The following is a 22435-nucleotide window of genomic DNA, read 5'->3' as shown; positions in this document are numbered from 1 at the left end:
TTTGTACATCTGTAGGCATTCTAGTGTGTTTGCTGTCTTGGTTTTGCTCACATTCAACTCTCACCAATTGCGACTGCAGCATACAGCTCACATTTTGCTGCACTGTTTTGTGCGAAACTAGGCTGCCACTTCCCATATGCTGCGTTTGGGAAGGAGGTTTTGCGTTGGGTTGCGTAGTAGTTTCAGATCCCTTCAGACTAAAGGGGAAACCCAGAGGGAGAGCAGAGACCATCTCAGAGCATGGGGTACAGACTAATCCCACACTCACTTCCTGTTTCACTTTAGCTGAGCTAATGACTTTGCACACACCGCTTCCGTCAACCCAGGTGCTGTACAGATGCTTCAGAGATGCCGATGTGGTCCGGCACAATTAATACATTAACAAGTTAACATTAACTTGTGTAAGCACACAAAGTGAAGGATTGTACAATACACTCTATATTTGTATAGCAAGTTATCTGTTCTGCTTCACTAGCTCTAGTACTGTTAGATGTGCAGCTGCTGTGGTGGTTGCCACTGATGGCAATCAAAGACTAATATTTGGTTGCCAATTTCTCAAAAAGGTTGCCAATGTTAACCAGGCAACCGTTACAAGCCCCGATGATCTACAGTTAGTATTACATGATCTATTTTTTTCTTCGCAAAATTGTAGCCTGGCATGAAGCATGCATGACTTTGGAATCCTACAGAATCTTTACAATTGAAACAGTTGTTTTGTACAGTTTCTGACTGTATAATGAGAGTAGCATCATGGAAAAAGCAGTATTTCAAGCCACACACTCACCATCATTCTGCATTATACATTTGTTTTCACATCCTTTGCGACAGTGCTGTGTCTATGTGTAGAGTGTGACTCAGTGCTTTTTCCTGTAGACGGAGGGAGGAAAAAGGAAGAGAATGAGAAGCAGGCAGCTCTTAGGATCTTCAACGTGTCTGCTGCCACCTCACCTAGTGAGCATCCAGCTACATCGCTCTATGTTCCATCATTATTTATTAATGTCTGGCCAGTTTCATACTCCGGGGGTTTGCTATTTCCTGTTTCCTTTCTGTAAGTGTTCAGTTTTAATTCATACAAAGGATCTTGGCAGTATGAAAGAGGATGTCAGTTGGCTGTTTTTATGGCAAAAAAATTGGTCCCGTTACTGGAAATTACAAGTCTCTTGTGGAAAGCTTTTCATCCAATTCCATGTCTTATATTGGGACTCCTTGGACTGTGTTATTGTTCTTACACTATGGCCACTTAACAATGGAAAAGTGATGCACTGTTGACTGCACTGGGGACTCCTACAAGTTGGTCGGGATCCCCTGACTTTTCATTTAGCACCAACCCCATGGTGGTGGAAAAGTCATGTAGCGTGCCTTTGAGTGAAATGTCTCAACAGCTATTGCATGGCTTGCTGAAATGTTCCCGTCTTCAGCAGGCTCTCCAGAACTGATAATAAAAATATGCTCTCAGGCATGTTTGTTCAATCTGCCGCCATCCATAAAGAGTACAATGGAATAGAAAACAAAGTCATATTTGTCTCCTATATCTCTACAGAAGACTTTCCTTTGCTATCCTAAGAAAAAACAAATGAAACAGTAGTTAGATTGTTTATTAGAACTACATTTCAAGTGTCATGATACTTCATTTTAACAGAAACCTTCTAAACATTAGAAACAAGTATTTTCTGTGGTCATCGTGAAATCCACAGTCCACCACTGGCAGTGAACAATCACAGGAACAGTACAATGTTTTGACAACATTTGCTAGTGTCCGCCAGTCGCAACATTGCAGAATCAGTGTAGTCGAAAGCATGCAGCATGCGTCAAATCTCACTCAACATCTATATCTGCAGCAGCAGAGTGTGAAACAGCCTGCAGTGCCTAAAAAAACCCCCACACATTCTGAACTGTTTCTCAACCCTTTGCAGCATCCTTTTTAAAAAGCTGTTTTTGTGGTGGTGTAGGGGTGTGGTCAGACCAAGTTCCTCAGTTCACCACATGCCACAAACTAAAGGCTGTTTTATCCCGGACCAGAGTGCAGTACACTCTCTACCCACATGCTTTACGGCCTTGGCATGTCGTACGTTGTGGGATCCAAATTAGACCAGTATGGTGGAGGATGAAATGCAGACCCCTCCACAAATGATTCACCCTCACATTAAGAAGCGGTTCTCACACAAAGATTGGCTTTGTCAGTGTTGGTAGCTGTTGTTGTGCCCAAACAGCCCACAGTTCACGTAGGAAAGAAAGAGCTCATAACAATGTCATGAATCTTTATTTTTCAGACTGAAAAGAGTCAGCAATGAGTTGGACATATAGTGCACAACAAGTACTTGCTTTACATGGTGTTTTTTAATTTAAGAACACAAACCACAAACGCACACAGTCCCATGTTAAATCAAGCCACTGCCCTGAGAACAAAGTGCAGACACTTGCATTTCTAACAACAGCGGTTTGGGCTGTGTGATCATAATAGAAAGTTGTTACCCTTATTCAGACAGTGCATGGCCCAGTAGTCTCAAAGCCATATGTTGGAGATCTGTTCCTCCTCCTCGTCCATTCTCTCTTTCTTGCCGCGTGTTCTTCTCAAGTAAGAAAAAGTCTGGAAAAACTGTGAGAGGAGAGAAACATGCCCATGGCTGAGACTCTGTTCCTCTCTTCCTCGCTCTGAGTGAGAGTGAAAGAGGCAACAGCACATACAGCACAGTGGTTGGCCGCCTGCAGTACTTCCTCATCCTGACTGCCGCGTTGTGGCAGACAGCCGTTGCTCCTGACCCTTTTGAATTGGTCCTCAGAGTCTCTTCGAAGAGCTCGGCAAAGGACGGATATTTTGGTCTGTTTTGCTTCGGGGCTCCCTGGCAGAGGGTAGGCTCTAGGACAGTGTTGAGTACCAAACACGTGAGTGAACTGCACCGCTGTTTTGTTTTGTTTAGCATTTTCTCTGACAGCAATCTGTCACCACCCTCTTTCTCATTGCTCACTTTTTTGAGCTCTTAAACAATATGTGGATATGTTGTTTTATCTTCCGTCATTGTTTTACAGCTTTAAAGGGACAATGGAGTTTGTTTGAGCTTGAAGATGTGATTGGTCATTGTAATAGAAACGTTTTGAATAGGAAAAAGTCGTTTTGTATAATAAGTTAGGAAGAAAGTGAAGTGAGAACATCTGCTGCAGATATTTCTTCTGCCAGGTTTCTCACATTTCTGTCAACCACTGAAAGTAGAATGTTGGAAAGGAAATGTGGCCTGTGAAGTACTATATGCAGGAGTAGTATTTATTCACGTTTTTACAACCGTAGCTAACCAGGGAGTGCTATTTTTAGGCTTATGTTATGCTTAGTATGTTATATTGAGGTTTATGTTAGCCTTTGCTAACCAATGAGTCAGGCAGGAAAAAACACAGGATGTGATGACACATGTTCAACCTAGCATCTTATATCCTTTTATGTTTCCAAATGCAGTCAGAAGCATATAAGATGCACTGAACCACTTACATTGCTGCTTTCGATGGTGTAGGTCAGTATGAATATGTGATGAAACAGACATTTTAATGCCCATGTTATTATAAAGAAATACCTCAATTCAACCTTGTTTAGTTGTGCTTTATTGTGTGTTACAATGCTTGAATCTTTTCAAAGTTATTCTCTATAGATATAATAGAATAAATTATATTGATTGAAGCAATGCAGTACGGTCACACCTGAATGCACTTTGCCTAATCAAGGGCCGCCACAGGAAGGCAGCAAGCTTTGCAGCCGCATCTCTGCAGGACTGCAATTTGTTTCCTCCCATGATAACTATTTATGCAGATGTTAAAAAAATCAATTGACAGGACGTTGGTACTTGTACATCGTTCCTCGTACGGGAGGAAGCATTTCACTCTCTTCTGCTCCATTTTCTACATATACACATAGACTGAATAATTGAAGTGTGGCTCACATGGCCTGTCCTGTACCAGGGCAACCTGCATTTAATGTCAGGACCGGTTGGCTCGGATTTCCCTCGTCAGCCAAGTTACACATTCGTGCAAGAAGGTATTTCCTCTAACTGTTGCATAGTATTGGGTTTTTGCAGTACTGAGTAATTATTGGTTTTGTCTCAACAGCTGTCCTATTTGTGCTGAACAGCAGTTCACTGTATGAGTGTTGATCTTGCTTGTGTGATTAAAAAGCATGCTGTCTACTCTCTCAGGTCTGCATCAGATCAGATGATGTGTGAGAGATGGTTTGAACCAGGACCAAACTGATAACAGTTGGCGCTTTCCTCTTATTTTCTTTCAGCAGTCCAGTCGAACAGCAACTGTCAGAAATAACTTGAGAGGCTCTTACACCACTCCGTCCCATATTTAAGCCTCTACATTCATCTTCCTGTTTTTGGACGCAATATAATTAAGGCAGATGACAACCCATTACTTATGACTGTGTGGTGACTACAAGTTATATTTGTTTTTCTGATTTGGCATTTTTTTTTTTCAAGCAAAGTCCATATTTAGCTTTTTACCAGCCTTGTATAAGCCACGATGTCGTCATCCTACATGTTTGTTCTGTCAGACCGTGTACGCTGTAGTCATCTTTGTTAGCCGAGTTGCTTTTACGGGAAGATGCCCAACTCACACTCTGTGCCTTAAATCTTAGCTAGTTTATGTTTAAAATACAACCTGCTGTCTGTCTCTCAAAGATATTTGGGTTCCTATTCCTAACTGGGCCATTGTAAAGTAAGTGGGACACAGTTCTGGCTCCTGAGGATCTTATCTATGCAGATAAATATGGTAAAGTCATATTTGCAGAAATGAGTCCCACAGTGGTCCAAAGAAGGTAAAAACAAAGTATATTCAAATTAAACTGGACAGGATTTTGCTTTTGTTTTCAAACATTACATTACTGTTTCACAATTGCGTGATTTATTTGGTTGGTTGTTGCAAGGGGATAAACACAAGCTCATATTGGCAAAAAAACAAAACAAAGTACATGCAGTGTGATCCTCATCAAATAAGCACCCAGAGACATCCCTTGGATGTCCTGTGAACATTTTACTGATGTGGATCCCCTGTATTGTTATTGTATCTCGTGGTTAGTGCCTACACTGCTCCTATTACACATCATACCATTATTTATAGGACTGCCAACTATTAATTATTGCAGATGTTTTTTTTTTTATTGCAGCATCGCTTTTCTCTGCTCTGAACTGTGACCTGTTGTGCTACACATGCAACATTTCAGTCACTGCAGTAAATTAAATATGTGTAGCAGTTTAGAGCAGAGGTGGGGAGAACTGTCTTCCCTTGTTTCCCTACTTGCGGAGACTAGAGGATATCCCCATTAAAGAGGCAGAAGATCAGGTTACCTCAACCCAGATCAATGACTCAGCCAGTCATCAGGGAGCACCAGAGGTCTTTACCAGTGCACACTCTCCTTGGTTAAGTGCACTCCTACCTCCTTCCAGTTCCTACTTCTAGTCTTTGCTCAGATGAGTACATTTTCTTCTGGACGTCAAATGCACACCTTTAACAGTCTGTGTGACCATATCCTGTTGGAGCTGGAAAAAATGAAGACATTATTGTATTGCTTTTTGAACATATTCCCGACAGAGGAATGACTGTTGTGGAAAGATGTAATTGTACGCATCTGTGGTTTTGGCTCACATCTATAGCTGGCGCATTGCTAAAACAGTTTTATTTGTTTATAAATTATTAATTTGCAATTCCAATATTGATTACTCAGTATTGAGTACTTTTAATCAATGGATAGATTTTAGTCTAAACATTATATGTAGGTGAGGCTAAAAGTCTAGTTGTCAACTAAATGCATTTATAAAGTTATTTTTTTTAAATATTGGTCAAAAACAGCAATTTTACAAGTCAAAGGCCAGTTTCGCACAGTGTCACTCGTGTTGTTTTCAGAGACTAGTTTGTTGTTCAAAGTGCTTTTTTATAAGTGAATGGAAGATCATGTGTTCATATTTCAGCAGTGCTGATGCCTTTGGCATAGTGGTTAAAGAGAGCAACCTTCAATGAGACAATAGCCTACTGAGCATCTGTTCTGGAAGAATCTTCCCTCCAGCTCTTACACAGGCATATGAATGCTTGAGGATAACCATACAGAAGTTTGTTATTGAATAATTTCCTCTTTCTTTCTTTGGACCTCTCTCTCAGGTGTAGTTAGCTGACGCACAGCCATGATGAAATCGGGCGCCACAAAGGTGGGTCTGCCCAAGCCAGGACTCCAGGAGCGGAGCAAGCAAGCCTCCTTGGCCCCATCTGCCTCCACCATCACCTCCACAGCTACGAAGACCTCCAGATCGTCTAACACGCTGGCCTCAGACCAGCGCCTCAGCAGGGTGGGTCATGAGTACACTACAATCTAACACAAACTACCATGATGATGCCTTTACACAAGTGACAAAGCTGATTAAATCTCTTCAATACTTTATTTAGCATTATTAGACGTTATATTGTTGATACTGACAGCAGATGTGTTTTTAGCTGAAAAGAGCCAGCAGTGATGATGCCTTGACGAAGCCTGCTCTGGGAGCCACTGGCTCCCGGATGAAGAAGACTGTGACATCTGGAGCCATCTCAGATCTCACAGAGGCCCGCCCTCGCAGCCTGTCTGGTAGGAAACTACCATTCTTATCAGATATCTTTAAATAACTAATTTCAGAGACTTGGTTTAATATATAAAAAAAAATGCAATATGATGCTGAAAAGTGGGGGAAACAGCTGTTATCTTCACAATTTATGGATGTGATCTGTATTTTGTGTCAATAGTTCAGAGATCATCATACTTCAGTAGGAAAGTAGTGCAACTAACCACATGTGGCCACTAGAGGGCCACAGTACACCACTGAAGCTGCCTGTATCAAGGTACTGGTTGTAACTAGAGGCTTGAGAGATGCTGCTCTATCCCCTCTACCCTTTTTTCTTCTTCTTGTGTCTCTTTATTCTTGTTTGGTTGGCATTGATGAGATGCAGGTGGCTGAGGACTAAGGTTCTCAGGATTTTGGTCCAAATCTGAGAAACTGGACACATTCATAGTCTGCTCCTCACACAACATCTGCTCAGCCGTGTGAACAGCAGGCTATGTTTTAGATGACAAATTAGGAAAAATGAAGGACTAGAGACAGAAAATTATGTTGTTGGGTTTTTGGCTGGTCTTTTGCTATGGGGTCAGATCAGTCTCAATATTAATGAATGCAGGCAGAAGGATTCACAAATGTATTTTGTGCTTTATATATAATATATGTATAATGACTCGCTTCACAAAAATGTTTCTGATGCACACGCAAGTTCTTCTTGTTTTAAATAAATGTAACAGAATTCCACAAATACATGCATTTAAAAGTATTGGCAATTTTCACTCGATTCACAAAACAGGGATTTGTCTGTAGCCCGACAAATGTCTCCTTCCTTTTCAACCAATCACAAGAGCACGCCGGCTCAAGGGAATGCTCTTACCTCATGCTCATTTAGGGAACAGCGTAAAAAGGAATCTCCAGGAAACAAATCAGACAGCTAGCTTTGGCGAAATGGTCCAAACATTTGACTTGTGCTCCTCAGCTAAGTCTGTAAAGATCTCCAAAGAGTTTAAACAAAGGGATACAACAACTGGTGAAACTGGCTCACTCACTTTCCCTGACGAACTTCATGAAGTTGGGAGTGCTCCGGATTGCCTGAAGTTGTTGACGTATGATGCTGCCTCCTTGGAGCTTTCATGGTGACGGGCGATGTCATGATCTTGAGACAGCGTGTGGAGTGCTGTTTCAGCAGTTTCTGTACAATTTCTGCATTCCCTACAGTTTTGTCGCTGTAGGCTACTGACACTTTTTCCAAATTTGACGTCTCGCCTCACCCAGTTTGTGGACCCTCTGCCTCAGTTCAATGGCCATTGCACCAGATTTCTGTAGACCATAGATTTCTGTGGGTGCTTGCCCCTCCTGTACCAACCAAGCAGAACTTAAACTGGACAGCCATTGTCTTTTCTGACTAGCTGTTAGCTTTAGAGCTGCTCTCAAACCGGTGTAGACAATCTTTCCAACCCGTGGTGCCAAGGTCTCTTTCTCGGTCTTCATAGTCTTCATAGTCTTCTTCCCTCTCAGATGACGGCTAGTTAGCACAGGGTGGCTGGTGACTTGGGCCTCTCACATTTGGGGGAGGAGCCCTTTAACTGCACTCTGACAATATCTTTGTTATTGTGAATGTCTTATTGTCTTTTATTGGGTTTACAGCCCTGGGCATGTGGAGTGGATAGCAGGGGTGTTGCAATAGCAGCAGCTGGTGGCATAACCGTGTTTTGGTTGATGAGTTTGGTGGTTATGCTCATGCAGGCAGCCTTGGTCTCTGCTCTCTATGCCGAACACACCGTCTTGCAAACAGTAGCTTTCCCTCTCAGCATCAACAATTGGTAAAAACCTTGGCTAGGTGGCCTCAAATACCACTTGAATGACTCCCTGCTTCATGTTAACCGGCTCTTCTTCACAAAGGAAGGAATTTTAATGTCTCTTAAATGTCTCTCTCTCTCTCTTTTGCTTTTCACTTCCCAAGGACACACAAACACTGCATGGCTCTACTATTCTCCAACTGACCTACGCTTCTCTTACAACACCACACAGCTAACGTTAGTGTCTGCCAGCTAGCATTAGCCAACGTTAGCTAACCATAGCCAATGTTAGCCAGCTGTCAATTGCAGCATGCTGGGTGGAAGTGGTCTTTCCTTTAACATTGTGGATGTAACCTTCAATCCAGTTTATGTATCCCTTTTGTTTGGATTATTTCGGGGGTCCTTACAGACTTTTCTGTCCAGGTTTGATTGTTTCAACACAAGTTAAATGTTTGCACTACTTTGCCAAAGCTAGCTGTCTGACTAGTTTCCGGGAGATTCCTTTCCACACCGCTCACCTTGTGCATGACGTAAATCAAACCTTTGTTGGGCCACGCTCGTGTGATTGGCTGAAAAGGAAGGAGACATCTGTTTGGTTTCATATAATTCGCTGTAGGAAAAAAAAGCCTTATTAAATTGATCGATGTCAGGGGATCCTCAATAATCTACACATAAATGCAGTGAAGTTCACATATGACAAGCAATTTGTAAATGCAGGTTCACAGTAAACATGTAAAGGAATTTAGAAACATCCCAAGTAACATTATGCATGCATGTAGATCTGTTATGACTCTGGTGTTGCATGAGAACGCTGTCATGTCAGGATGCCATGTCACGATAAACTCTTTTCGAAGGTATTTTTATTCATTCATTTGTGTGTTGGTATTGTACTTTGGGCGTGCCACTGGATAAGCACAGCAACAACAAATAACCCTGATAGCAAAACATGTATTACACATTGGAGAAATATGGCGGTAGATTATGACAGGGATTTGTTTGCAGTAATTAAAGTTGTTCCCAGCACATCGTTGGATCTCTGTGTTTGTTTTGGTGGCCCATCTACACATAGTGTGGATGCTGTGCTCTATTGAAATCCTCCTTCTCAAAAGGGTTGATAGATAATTGAATTCTACTTGACAAAAGACTCCAGAGGAGCTGAGAAACCAAGGCCAAGTGAGGCTCTCGATTCTTCAAACACAATTAGGCCATGATTTCACCCAGCTTTCATTGGATCGGGCTCTAAGTGTTTTCACACACAAGGACAAGAACGTATTCACATTTAGTGCTGTTCATGATACATTCATTACTCTACACATACTTCTTAGGCACTAGTTTGACTAGCCAATCACCCTAGCCAACCAGAGATTATTAATAATATATTCTATATTAATAACATTCTTGGTCAAAAAAGAAAAACATCTTAAAAATAGGTTCAGAGTTTTGACATCGGGGAGAGTGGCATCTTTTATCCTTTATGTAAAATAAACTCTGGTGTTTGCCATCACCGATCAAAATCAATCGAATTAACTTCAAAAGAAACTTAATTTGCTCAAATAAAGATAAATTGATGGTTTGATGTCATCAAGCATGGTTAATCGAAATCATGAGACAAGCTGTATTGTTCTGCACCTGGGTTGGGACTCAGTGCACGTCAAGACATATAACGACAGACACGTCAAACCGGTCTCAAAAATCAAGCTCATCAGCAAGTGGAAAATCAAATGTGACACCTGAAAGAGCAGCAATGGTTAACTATGCATGCAAGCTGTGACGATCATCATTTAGCCTCTTGCTCTCAATCTTAAGTCGCTGAGCCTGACCTGAGAGTTGTGCTGAAATATCCACATGGGGGAAATGCCATGATTTGAATATAGATTGGGGTGGTGATCTGTGGTATTTTTGAACTCATTGATGTTGAGATGTAGTGCTCTGAAATGTCTCGAGTGTTTGCATTTATTGATGTGGACGGGAAGTCTCTGAAGTAAAACCAGTTGTTTTTTTGGCGAAGAGAATATTCAAAAATTCAGCATTTGCTTTATGTAATTTTGTGATAAACACATTCACTCGAATACTGAGATGTGGCTTCAGGCTTTTCTTGGTGATATTGTCACCCATCAGCGTCGTCAGGTTGGTCATAAACAGATCGGGCTTCTCCCCAGTTGATATGTGACATTACACACTGACAAGATGCTCTAAGGCACACTGCATCAGAACTGTCATCATACCCGTCAGGCAGTAATTGAGTCTTTTCTCAGAGGCCGTCCAAGTACATTTTGTGATGGTGTACGCATGACAGAATCTTCACTGAGTGGTGACAACATACTTTTGCTTTAGTTGCATGGACTCGTAAAGGTTTTTATTTTTTTAAAGGTTCCATTTCTGTATCTTGTTTCGCACTGTAATTGTACATTCTATTCAGAAAATCATTGCTGATTAATTGTAGGAATGGGTCACATGTGCCTGAGAATCTGTGCATACAGGGGAAAGGAAACACACAAGCAATACAGCATCCTTGTGTAATTTTTATAACGTCACAAGAAGAAGGTTTTGGGTTCCCCTGTAGGCCCCTTTCTGTGGGCCTGTGTTTGCGTGGGTCTCCTCCAGGTGTATCCCCCATGTCATCATCTGGAGTAAAAGCAAATCAAAATACGTCGATCATAAAATCAGATTTCCTTTTCGGATTGTTGAGCCCTAGGGTACCAACTAGATGAAAATAGATGATCCGCTGTGGCGACCCCGAACAGGAACAGCCGTAAGAAGAAGAAGAAGCAACAGTCAGTCTTCAGTCATAAAATTGGATTTCCCTGTATGCAATCAACCAAGACGGCCACAATCATTACTATGATCTTTAATATCATTTTTACGGTACTTTCTTATTTCCAGTTCCAATTAGACATCAGCCATGCCGCTATACGAATGATGGATCTGACTATCGTCCTTATTTTCTGAAAGGTTAAGTCAAAAAACAAGATTCAATCCCAGTAGCTATACATGTATTTAGGCGTTAGTAGAGATCACAATAGGCATAAAGGCTGTAAAACAAATTCATGACACACACACACACACACACACACACACACACACACACACACACAGTTTTGTCTAAAAGGGTCAGATGACTGACAGTTTGACCCCACCCTTGTCTGCCCTCACAGCATGCTGTGCTAATGAGTCGAAACTGTTACTTTTGCTAATGGAGTCTTCCCCCTATCCCACTAGGCACTTAACCAACTGTACCGTGCTGTCAGACAACGGGTTAAAACCCAGCCTCCTCCTGATGACTTATTTAAAACACCTCATCAATAATTCAGTAAAGCTTTCACTTGGAGAGAGAGTCCCTGTGGAGTGTGCAAGGAGAAGAGACAGAAGGAGATAACACTGCCCTGCTCTATAAATAACAGGCCTGGTGGGTGGGGGGGTGACTGCAGGGCATAACTTTACAAATGGGCACTTCAATGCGCTCACATTGATCGTTAACGTCTCGGTGAGGGGAGTTGAGTCTTTTCCGCGTCTGATTCACTAAAGTGCTGCTTCAGCATAAATCCGGCTCTGCTGATACTTCACCCTCTGTCGCAAGTCACAGAGAATGAAGAGAGTGCTCTACAGATTTAGCATTCGTATAACATCGTCAAACTCTCGATAGATAGATTGAGGTGTGGTATGCTAGTAGCAGCTAATGTAGCCTCGAGCCACTAGCCTCAAGCAGAGATGAGCAGCAGGCTACAGATGTCTGGTAACATTCACTTCTTTCTGTCTCCATACACCCAGATTTATTTTATGTTCAAATTTTAGTCATTGCTTAGCTCCCTCTTCAGCAACAAAAGGCTTTGTACAACTTTTTTTTCACATAATATTATGCGATTGTGCTCCCCAAGGTCTATAAACTGACTTTAATGTTTAAATTTCCCCTTTAAGGCCCACATTTGTGTGACTTTTTAAGATACTTTGTTTTTCAGTAATTGTATTTCAGATGACAGATTTGAAAGACTATCATGGGAGATAACAAAAAATTGCTTTACAAAATACTCTATGTGATCCATTTGGACCACATCATTGGAAATAGAATACAAAATTATATTAAAGGACAAAAGCATATCATACTAAATTAAATTGGGACCATTTAAAGGTTTGTAACTCGACTTTCTGTATTTTCTCCTTTGCTCTAATCATATTTTCTTTTGCCTTGTTTCATAATGTGTTCCTTGTTCCACTTGTGTATGTTTGTAGTATCACTTTCTGCCTTGAAGTTGAGAACAAACACGTTGAGTCTTTTGCAAGAGTTTGCAGATTTGAAAACACGTGCAACTGCCAGTTTTACTGTGTTTCGGCTGCATGCTGTTTTTGAGCGATAATGTGTCAGCGCAATACTGTCACCTCATAAATATTCTTTTAGCAAGACAATTAAAGTGAATGAACAGGAATAGCTTAGCTTTACAGAGAAGCATCACGCTCTCTCATGCCAAACTCTTCACATTTCTGTCTTCTTCACCTGTGAGGGACATTGTTGTCATGATAGCTAGTCAAGGAGAGTTGTTGCATGCTGTTTAATATCTCATGCTTTTTTTGCTGTGGTTGAAGACAAAATACTGCACACTGAAGATTTACAGAAAACCATGTGTCATTCCCCAAAAAGCCATCAGTCAGACACGGGACATTCTTTTTGTTAACCAGCAGCCTCAGCTCTATGCTGTCAGTGAGCGATGGACGTGAAGTTTCTCTCGGATTGTTTGCCATATGTGAGGTTGGCCAGCCACACCAGACGGACTACCACTTTCTGTTCCCTATCAATCAGCTCAGAGCTCATAGCATTTCCTCAGAGCACCAATTCACAGGGAAGATGGATGCAAGTGTCAGTAGACCTTAGTTAATAGTCACCGTTAAAGATAAGCAGAGCAGAGTGGTGCGCTCAAACTATTATGGACCCAGAGTGTGTGTGTGTGTGTGTGTGTGTGTGTGTGTGTGTGTGTGTGTGTGTGTGTGTGTGTGTGTGTGTGTGTGTGTGTGTGTGTTAGCTTTACTATGCACAACTCAGACAGCAGACTCCGTAACATGTGGTCCCAGCGGGGCCCCATCTGTCTGTGTGTCAGTGTTTTGGATTCAGGAGAGAGGGCGAGAAAGAGAGGTCCTTTAGCTCCTCATATCTGTCAGATGAATTAATCAAACACGCCTCAGTCCACAGGGACACCTCAGCCTGCATAAGCACTCAGCCATGACAGACACAAACTGACACAAGCCGTAGAAAGACATGCACGCATGTACATGAAGTTGAACACAAAACAAATAAGCATGCAAAAGTATTCACACCTTTACCTTGTATGTCCCCCACACTGCCCTGTCCAAGTCTAAGTGTACACTACAATATATACAGTATGATGGTGCACCCTCTGTTTATTATACAGTGTAAAAAGGATTGTGGAAGGAGGGAATAGCTTTACTCCACTGTATCTACGCATCTGGCGTCAACCTTGGCATAAACACACCTGGCCCCTTTTAGGTTTGTTGATCACAGTTTTGGCATTGAGTTTGAAATTCCTCTTATGAGAAGCTTGTGACCTCAGCAAGTCCCCTAAAGATGCACCACAGAGAGAAGTGGTCTGAATGAGAAAGAGGTCTGTTTGGGCTCCCAGAGATGGACGTCCTGTGGTGAGGAGAACATTCTTAGCTGGATTAGGAGGCATGTTTGTTTACCAAGGTAGATGTGCTGCTCCGAGGCGAGGAGGGAGGAGAATGTTAAGAAAGGAACAGGAAAATGTACCCACAGTTTATGCAACATTCATAAGATATAAAAAGGATTGGAAGCAGCCATGTACAGTATTGTATCAAAGGGTTGAATATTCAACCTGACGTGGGCAGAATCCTGCAGCAGACGTGCCTTTCCTAACAGCTATGGGGGATTTTTTGTTTTTTAATTGCAGCTACCATTTTAAATATCTATTGCTTTGGTATTCTGCTTATTCATTTTAATTTCCATGGTTCTTTTCAGCAGTGGACACAAAGGACATTTTATGGTAGCTCTGAGCTTATACAACAGAAATGCTCATCCGACTAAAAATATTACTGCTTATGTGTGTCAAGTGTGACTTTAAAAAAAAAACGATGATGCAGTGGAGATGAATTTTGATATCTGATAAATAGTACTTCATACAGAGTTGTGCTCGTGGCTAACAGAGTTTGGTTCATAACAGCAAGGTATTCTGTATCGTAGACACTCGGATAACGGGGCATAGTGAAGTCTCATTGTACCACTGTAATCATTGTTTACAAGTTTCTTCTCAGAAGAGTGTAAATATAAAATCTTTTGGTTGCTTAAGTTGCTGCTCTTTTGAACAGTTTGTGCAGTTTGGTTTGTTTATTTTTACTGTTAAAGTTTCAGGGACATTAATTGCCATTTCTGTAAATGTGCCAGTTTAGCCATCTTGGCAAATTTTCAACTGCAGTCCCTGGCTGTTTGCTTGTAACTGGGTGTAACTCTGATATAGATGTTTTTGGCCCATAGACAAATTATAATAATTATCTTTTTATTTATTTATTATTGATTAATGACAGCAATTTGCCTGTAGTGTAGAGTAGTAGTTCCGGACTTCCTTGTGTTTTGGCCAAACTCTCAAGAGGTGAATTCCTGATAGTTGCACATAGATGCTCACGCAAAAACAACGACGATTGGGGTCCCAAAAAAAAGCGACCAGAGCAACTGAAACGACAAGTCATTCTTCCTTCCAACTTGGTTTCTCCATGTAGCAGCTTGTGCCATCATAAATATTTAACACGTGCATACATTGTGAATGAGAAAGGACAGAAAAACAGCGAGCCTTACCCTCACTGGCTTCACCAAAACTAGCACACCACCCCCCATCTCCATACACATGTAGGCTCACTTGGATACACGCACATGCTATTGTTCCCTGCCGGGTGAGCTGTAGAGAAAAATGGGGCTGCCAGCCTTGGGGGTGCTCTTATTCCCTAGACCAGCATCTCCTTTCCCTGTTTATCAAGACTTTTGTGGAGAAATTACAGTTGTGATTTTGTGAGGGAGAGCGGGTGCAGGAGTCTTTGTGTGAGGTCCCCGTCTGCAAGTTCCCTTAGCAAGAAGAGACAAGAGCTGCACTGTCACCCTCTGCCAAAAATACAAATAGTGCCTTTCCTTTCTTCCTGCTCCTCTTTCCTGCCTTCGTCCTTCTACCCTCTTTCTCTCTCTCTCTCTTATACTCACTTGTCTTTTCAGTACCAGAGGGTCAGTTCATCTCACCATTGTTCAACTGGTATTGATGAGAGTAAACTGGCGGGCAGCAGTGGGAGGAGGTGTGTTAATGTGTGTGTGTGTGTGTGTGTGTGTGTGTGTGTGTGTGTGTGTGTGTGTGTGTGTGTGTGTGTGTGTGTGTGTGTGTGGCCTGGTAAGCCACTCCCCCTCTGAGCTGATTCCAGTCATCACAGCAATAATGAAGTGCACACGACGCTACCCTCCCGCCCGCCCGCCTGCCAGTGTGACATACTGTCACCGCTCTGGAGGACATGCACACTCGCACACATTCACACACACTCGCAGTCACTCACTGACGGGACACACAGCCTGCCTCCTCACACATGCACACACACACAGTCACCCACACAGTCCTGGGAAGGAGTGGAGAAAAGAAAAGAAGACCAGTAGGAGGGAAGAATAGGAAGGATTTTATGTCTCTCATGGTCTCCTCTCTATGTGACTGACCGGCGCTGGTTGTGGGCGCTGAACAGAGCAAACAACCCCGACACTCCAACACACACACACCTCTCCCCCGCAGCCACGGATTCTTGGATTAGTCCGCCCCGGTGTGGAGAGTGGGAGTCGCAGAGCGGACCAACATGGGGAACCAGGCGGGGAGACAGGAGGAAACAGAGTCAGGTCTGCTTCTGTTGTTCGGCTGTTTGCCTCAGCATCACTTATCCCTCTTTGTCTTTGTCCGTCTTTCTCTGACGATGTAAAAGACAAAGACATGCATTTGCTGAATGCAAAAGAGATAATGAGATAATCTTTACTGTCATGTCGTGCCAGAGTAGATCTCTGACACGACATGTCCTGACTAATGAATACGGACCAGATGAGCACTGACTGACGAGTGCTGATTAACATGCCCTGGAGTTATAGAAGCTGTTTAAACACTTTGGAAGTTAGTCGTTTTGCTCTGTTCTTGTGCCATTATTTGTTTGAGCGTATCCACACTTTTTGTGTGTGTAATTACTGATGTTGTGTGTTGTGTTTCTGTATTCACCGTTTGCACCTGGGTGTAGATATGGGGGGGGGGGAGAGGTGCTAAGTGAGATTTGCCTGACAGTAAGCATGAGGGAAGCTGTCAAAGGAGATGGTATCGTCAGTCTCACGCTCGCATCACTCCACTGCCCCGAGCTCACTGCGCCTCACTAACATTTCCATTTCAAAGTCCCTCTGAACTGCATTCAGCAGCAACTTCCCGCTCATCAAAAGAAAACCAAGCTCTTTTACGTCTGTAACCTTTCTTTAACAAAACTTATATATACATATACATCTTATATGTGTATGCGCACAGAGGCGCCTCAGATGTGTAAACACACACACAATATACTGTATAGAAATATACAGAACTATACTCTTATTTTTAAGCTGTAATGTGATTATATTTCCATGTTGTCGTCCCAACAAAAATTTATGCTGGCTAAATATAGCCAGTAAAACCTTGCTAAGGCAACAGGCACGGACACAAACACGCAGACACACACACACACACACACACACACACACACACACACACACACACACACACACACACAATGCAAAAGTATTTTGTCAGTAGTGGGTGTTAAGCTGCATCACTTCATGGCTGTAGCGTGTGTTGCTTGAAGATAGAGCACAGTAGGCTCATACTGGAAGGCAATGGTAGCAAGCTGCTGCATGCTTGAAAAGATTAGCTCCCAGTTTCCTCTCCATGCACACACGCACACACACACATACAGTGTACAGTAAATACACCATACACAAAACAAAAGATTGTTGAGTCAAAAAGTAGGAACGAAGGAGGATAATATCGTCTTTAATCTCACTAATTATTCTCTAGTTACTAAGCAGAATCGGGCTGCTTGTTGATGAGTATTTCTTGGTGCAAACAATAATTCTGAGATTGTTACAGATAGGTGGTATGTGGAAGTATGTGGGATTGAAAATGAAATGAGTCAGAGTAAAATGTTTGCTCAGCCAGCGAAAGAATACGCCATCACAGTCGCACGCCCTGTAATCAATCATGTTCTTCTCCAGGCTATGAGAAGTATTTAAACTCTGCTTGGTACAGTCCTTCATGATCCTCGCTCCAACTTCCCACATGAACCTCCATTATGAAATGAATCAGTCAGCAATATTAGTAATTGAGCGAGCTGTTATTCGTATAAATTAGCACTCTCCATTTTCTCCATGGAGCCTCTATAGTAAATGAGAATTGATCATCAAACGGCTTGATTTTTCATCATGCCTGCCCGTGACGTGAAGCTATCGATCCAAGAGAGCCGAGACCAAAGACACGCGCTGTACAAGGCACTGTAGAAGGCCCTATATATAATAGTATAAGTATAATAGTAAACGTACAGACGTTCAAAACCTCTAATTGAAACAGTAGTTCATTGTCTGCAATATCTATATTTAACTATTTACATAAGCTTACCTTCCATCCAGATGGTGAAACGGCCAGCTGAGGTTTGTCAGGCTTTGGGCTTGGAAAGTAGAAATAACAGTTCTGGTGCTGGAAGTAAGGGAAGAAATGTGGGAACGGGAGGAACTCATTCCGATTTGATTGATGGTGTTATCTCTGAAGTGGCAGGCTAAGGAGTAAGCAGTCTGCTGCAGCGATAAGGAGGTCGTTATCAAAACCAAATTACAGTGAAGGCTACTACACCGAGCCTTTCTGTCTCCTCACTAGCTCAGCAGACCAGCGCCTGCGGCTCAGCTGTTGTCGGCTGTTGATGAATTATCAGTAATATATGGTCCAATAACAGTGAGCCTATTTTAAGGGCTACAACTCAGTCAGTTGTACCCATTGGGGCAGACCCAGGATTAAAGGAAAGTTTAAATATGTTTGTGTAGTGAGGTAAAGTAGGATGTCGTGACTTTCACATGGCCTAAAATAGGAAATTTAACAAACTTGTGTTTTTTTTTGGATACTGGTAGGGAGCAAGTGCAAAGCATAGTGATTTCTGAAAGTGGAAGATACCATCATTGTATCAGTTAGTGTGTTGTCATTGGAATAACATTTTTGTTTCTGTTCACACTGCAGCGCAGTAACATGAAGTTATCATTTTGTATTGGTGCTGATACAAGTAACCCAGCTTTAGCTTAACTTAGATTTCGCAAATTTGAACCCTATCATTGCAAAATTAAATGTAAATCTAAAGTCTTCCTGACTTTCCCGTCAGCTTTGATGCATCTGTTAGTGAGAGGAAACTAAACTAATGCCTTTGTCACTCTAACTGGTGCATGGAGTTTGGTGACCGGGTCCTTTAAAGGTGACTTTTATTGGTTTCTGCTTCCTATCCCCTGATAAGTGCCACTTAGGTGGCCACCAGGCAACGGTATCTTACCCCGCTGAGACAGGAAGCTGCTGGCTTTAGAGGCTTGGTGACATAGTGACTTCTTGCAGATTTTATGACAAATATGATAGCGTGGCTCATAAATCAACAAATCAAAAACGCGCAGGTGACCAGAAGCCATATATATTGTGCTTTAATAGGAATAGGTTCAATTTCTGCTTGGTGTACACCTGTGTTAAGGCAATTTTCATCCTCAGGTAAACTCCGCTTGGCCTCCTCTCAGACGAGCGAAAGCAACATGTCTTCCCATTTTCTTCAAACATTCGGATATTTTTGCTTGTTGCCATTATTTTAGCAGCTGCCTTTGTGACAAATATATCACATCATTTCACTTCTAACACTTAGTGTGAAACGCTTATCTGTCTGGTGCAGCACTGATACATTGTGCCTGGTGGGTACCACTCCCTTTCAGAGCAAACTTCAACGGAAATGCGCAGATTATTGTGCTATCTCAACACCATATCAGAGCAAAGTGACGTAGAGCAGAGATGCAACATGAGGAAGCAAGTTTGTCCAACCTCTGACAGCTGGGACAGTGTGAGGAAGTTACATCAGTCGTACTTTCCATAGCAGTTAGCAGTTGGTACAGTAAACACGCCGGCCCTTCCACAGAGCTTTGTGTTTGCAGAGGGAGTGTTTTTTAAATGTCCTGCTTGTGTAACTTGAGGATCCAGCCTAGACATCAAAGTTGGCATAGCCTTCAGGCCTAAGCTCATAAAAATCATGAATTTATGGCTTAGCAGCTAACAATAAGTGTATAAAATTGACATCCCAAAAACAGTTGAATTGACCTGTGATCGTGTGTTCAATGCAAACCAAATTGACCTGATATCTCTCTGCAGCTGGCTGTGTTCTTCCTCACTCTGGGGATGGTAAACCTGGCCTTTCTGTGGATGTAGGTTCATGTGTTTATGTCTTGAGAGCAGCAGCTCACTGACAGTTCAGCTCACTATCGCTCTCTGAGAGTGAAGTTGGTGATACTGGGTGCCATCTTGTTGATTATGCGTCTTTGTCCTGTCACTCTAGAAAGTGGCACAGCGGAACTCACTGTGCTTTAAAAACGAGGCCTATTTGCAGGCCTCAGCTCGAATAAAGATAAGAAATACCTAATTAATTGTATAAAAAAAAAATAAAAAAATAAAAAAATAAAAAAAAATATATTTTTTTTTAATATATTTTTGAGATGAGAAAAATCATGGAACTATCAGAATACATGTTACTGGTTCACATAAGATAAGGATGGAACACAGCAGAACTTGGAAAACTCAAAAGCTCGATCTTGAAAAACAGCACTTTTAGGGTATTGTTTTTTGGAAAGTATGGGTATCCAAGACTTTTAATATGCTGGGCTCTTAGAACAACTGATATAGGCTCTATATACACAGCTATACATAGATACAGTGAAACATTTATGAAATATAGAGCATTTCAAATTAGAAAACTGATCAAATACTCCAATATTTGAATAAAAAAGTATTTTTAAAATTCAAAAACACTCTATATCACTTCTATGTATCACTCATGATGTTCATTGAATCAATAGACCGAAGATTGGACCTTTTTTGAGTGTTTTAAGCTCTTTCTATGCCCTTTTTAGTTATTTAGTTTAAGGTCAAATCCTGCTTCAGACTCTCTGTTCAGGGCTGTATCTCAGCCCCCCCTTCTCCGATTTTCACCATTGAGACATCCTTCGAACCGTAGGAGCCAATAGAATTGCCTGGAATTGAAAGCTAGATGATTGACAGCACTATTAGCCAATAAAGCTCAAAAAGGTCCAGCTCTGAAATCTGATTTGCTGAGCTTCCAACCCTCCCAAGAATCCGAGGAGTGTCGGAGAGACACGAATCGAACGGATTCACACGGAGCACCAGCAGCTGGACAAACATGCGTTGGAAGTACGGAGATATTCCATTTTTTCGCTGAGATTCGACCAAAAGTAAGTACAATATTCGATGAAAGCTGTGTGACTTTTTGTGTTCGAAGCTGAATATCTCTGCGATGGTTTACCGGGGAGAGAAATGGAAACTATGTCCGTAATCTCCGTCAGGCGCTCGTGCTTTTTCATGCTGCATGTTCGTAGGTAGCACGTTGCTAACGGAGTGTAGCAGCCTTTTTCTCCGGTCTGTCCCAGTCATATCGAGTATGATTTATGATATTTTGTTATTTGTTTGCTTGGCTGATGGGAGATGTGTTTGTCTCATGTAGAAGTGACCTAGTTCATGTTGTTCCCAGGACGCTGAGGTTTCTGCAGAACTATAACATCACCATATTCGTTCTTCGTGGGTTCTCTGCCAGTTACTTTTAACACAAAACTCTCTAAGTTTTGATGTACTCTGCGTCCAAATGGGGGACCCTCGGGTGTATCTGGGTTTAAAGCAACGCATGAATTTACTTTGCCTTGTCTAAAATGTTCTAAATACTGGTGTGACTGAGCCCTTCTTTAGATTCGGTTGCCTCTTGTTTTGTTTTAAGCTGTGGAAAGGGAGCCACAGTACCCAAGTGTTGCTTGAGATTAGAAGCTGATGTCTTTTTTTTCAATACCCTATTTACGGCTTAATATTTCTACAGAATATGTTTTTTAAAAAACGTTTTGTGGTCAATCCAGGAAAGTAGATCACAGCTTAATACACCCTAAGGCTTGTAACATTTATTCCAAAGGTATAAGGCTAAGATGGAAGTCATCAGAGGCTTAAAACTAAATTCAGCATTACTCAAGTACAACCTGTTATCCATCACACACACTGATCCTATAAACCTGCAATCATGTCAAATGGCATACTATTATTCCGTCAGTGAGTTCTTTCTTAAACGTTTTTCCATTTGGAGCCTAAAGAAAATTCTCTCTCAGTTGGCCGGCTTGTGGTCCGCGCTATTGGATATCTCTGTAGGGTATTGGCTCCATACGTAGTGTAAAGCGGAGTGGATCAGCATAAGGATGCTGTGTTAAAAGTCTGAGCGTGCAGGCCAGTTGAAATGATTCAATCACAGTGATTAAAGGAGCCATAGAAGCCAGGCCAAGTGGCTCTCTGTGGCCTGCCAGCTCTCATGCTGCACTTTCATACTGTGCTGCAGAGGAAGCACAGAGCTGTTCACTTCTCAGGCAGAAACAAACATCTCAGCTTAAATCCACAATGAAGTCTCTATTTATAAAGGCAGGGTGAGGGGTTTGCCTGCTCGGTTGTACGCACGATTGATCAACAAGCCACCTGCTGACAGAGTCAGAGTAAAGACTTAAGACTAAGAATGTATTAAGGTTGATTTCTGCACATCAGAGCCAGTCAATGCTTAATAATTTCTTAAACCTTTCCTCTTACCTTTTCATAATATCCAGCCTCTTTATGACCTAGCCACAACGAAAACATTTCTTTGATTTGCTAAATTGTATTATTTTCTACTTTCTGCTGTTATATTGTTATCCCATGAGCTCAGCTAATAAGCACTTGTCCTCGTCTCCTCTCATGCATCCTGCACATCAGCCACTGAAACAGCAAA

General features: G+C 42.0%; 1 protein-coding gene across 4 annotated transcripts in view; it reads left to right on the top strand.

Annotated features, from left to right (window-relative positions):
* specc1 (sperm antigen with calponin homology and coiled-coil domains 1) overlaps positions 1-22435 on the top strand; it is a 67118-nt gene that overhangs the window by 6342 nt on the left and 38341 nt on the right. The window contains exons 1-3 of one of the 4 annotated variants that reach the window (XM_068729547.1): positions 2721-2883; positions 6136-6320; positions 6466-6595. In XM_068729547.1, the coding sequence (XP_068585648.1) occupies positions 6159-6320; positions 6466-6595 (292 nt within the window). In that variant the 5' untranslated portion in view covers positions 2721-2883; positions 6136-6158. Of the gene's footprint in view, positions 1-2720; positions 2884-6135; positions 6321-6465; positions 6596-15821; positions 16239-20710; positions 20880-22435 lie in introns of those variants that run through there. The other 3 variants (XM_068729546.1, XM_068729548.1, XM_068729549.1) reach the window with 3 other exon arrangements.

Source organism: Cebidichthys violaceus, unplaced genomic scaffold (genome assembly GCF_023349555.1).
Source record: "Cebidichthys violaceus isolate CVI_PGR_0920_01 unplaced genomic scaffold, fCebVio1.0.p SCAF_46, whole genome shotgun sequence".
Taxonomy (NCBI): domain Eukaryota; kingdom Metazoa; phylum Chordata; class Actinopteri; order Perciformes; family Stichaeidae; genus Cebidichthys; species Cebidichthys violaceus.
The sequence above is the reverse complement of the archived record's forward strand: the minus strand, read 5'-3'. Positions and strand labels throughout refer to the sequence as shown.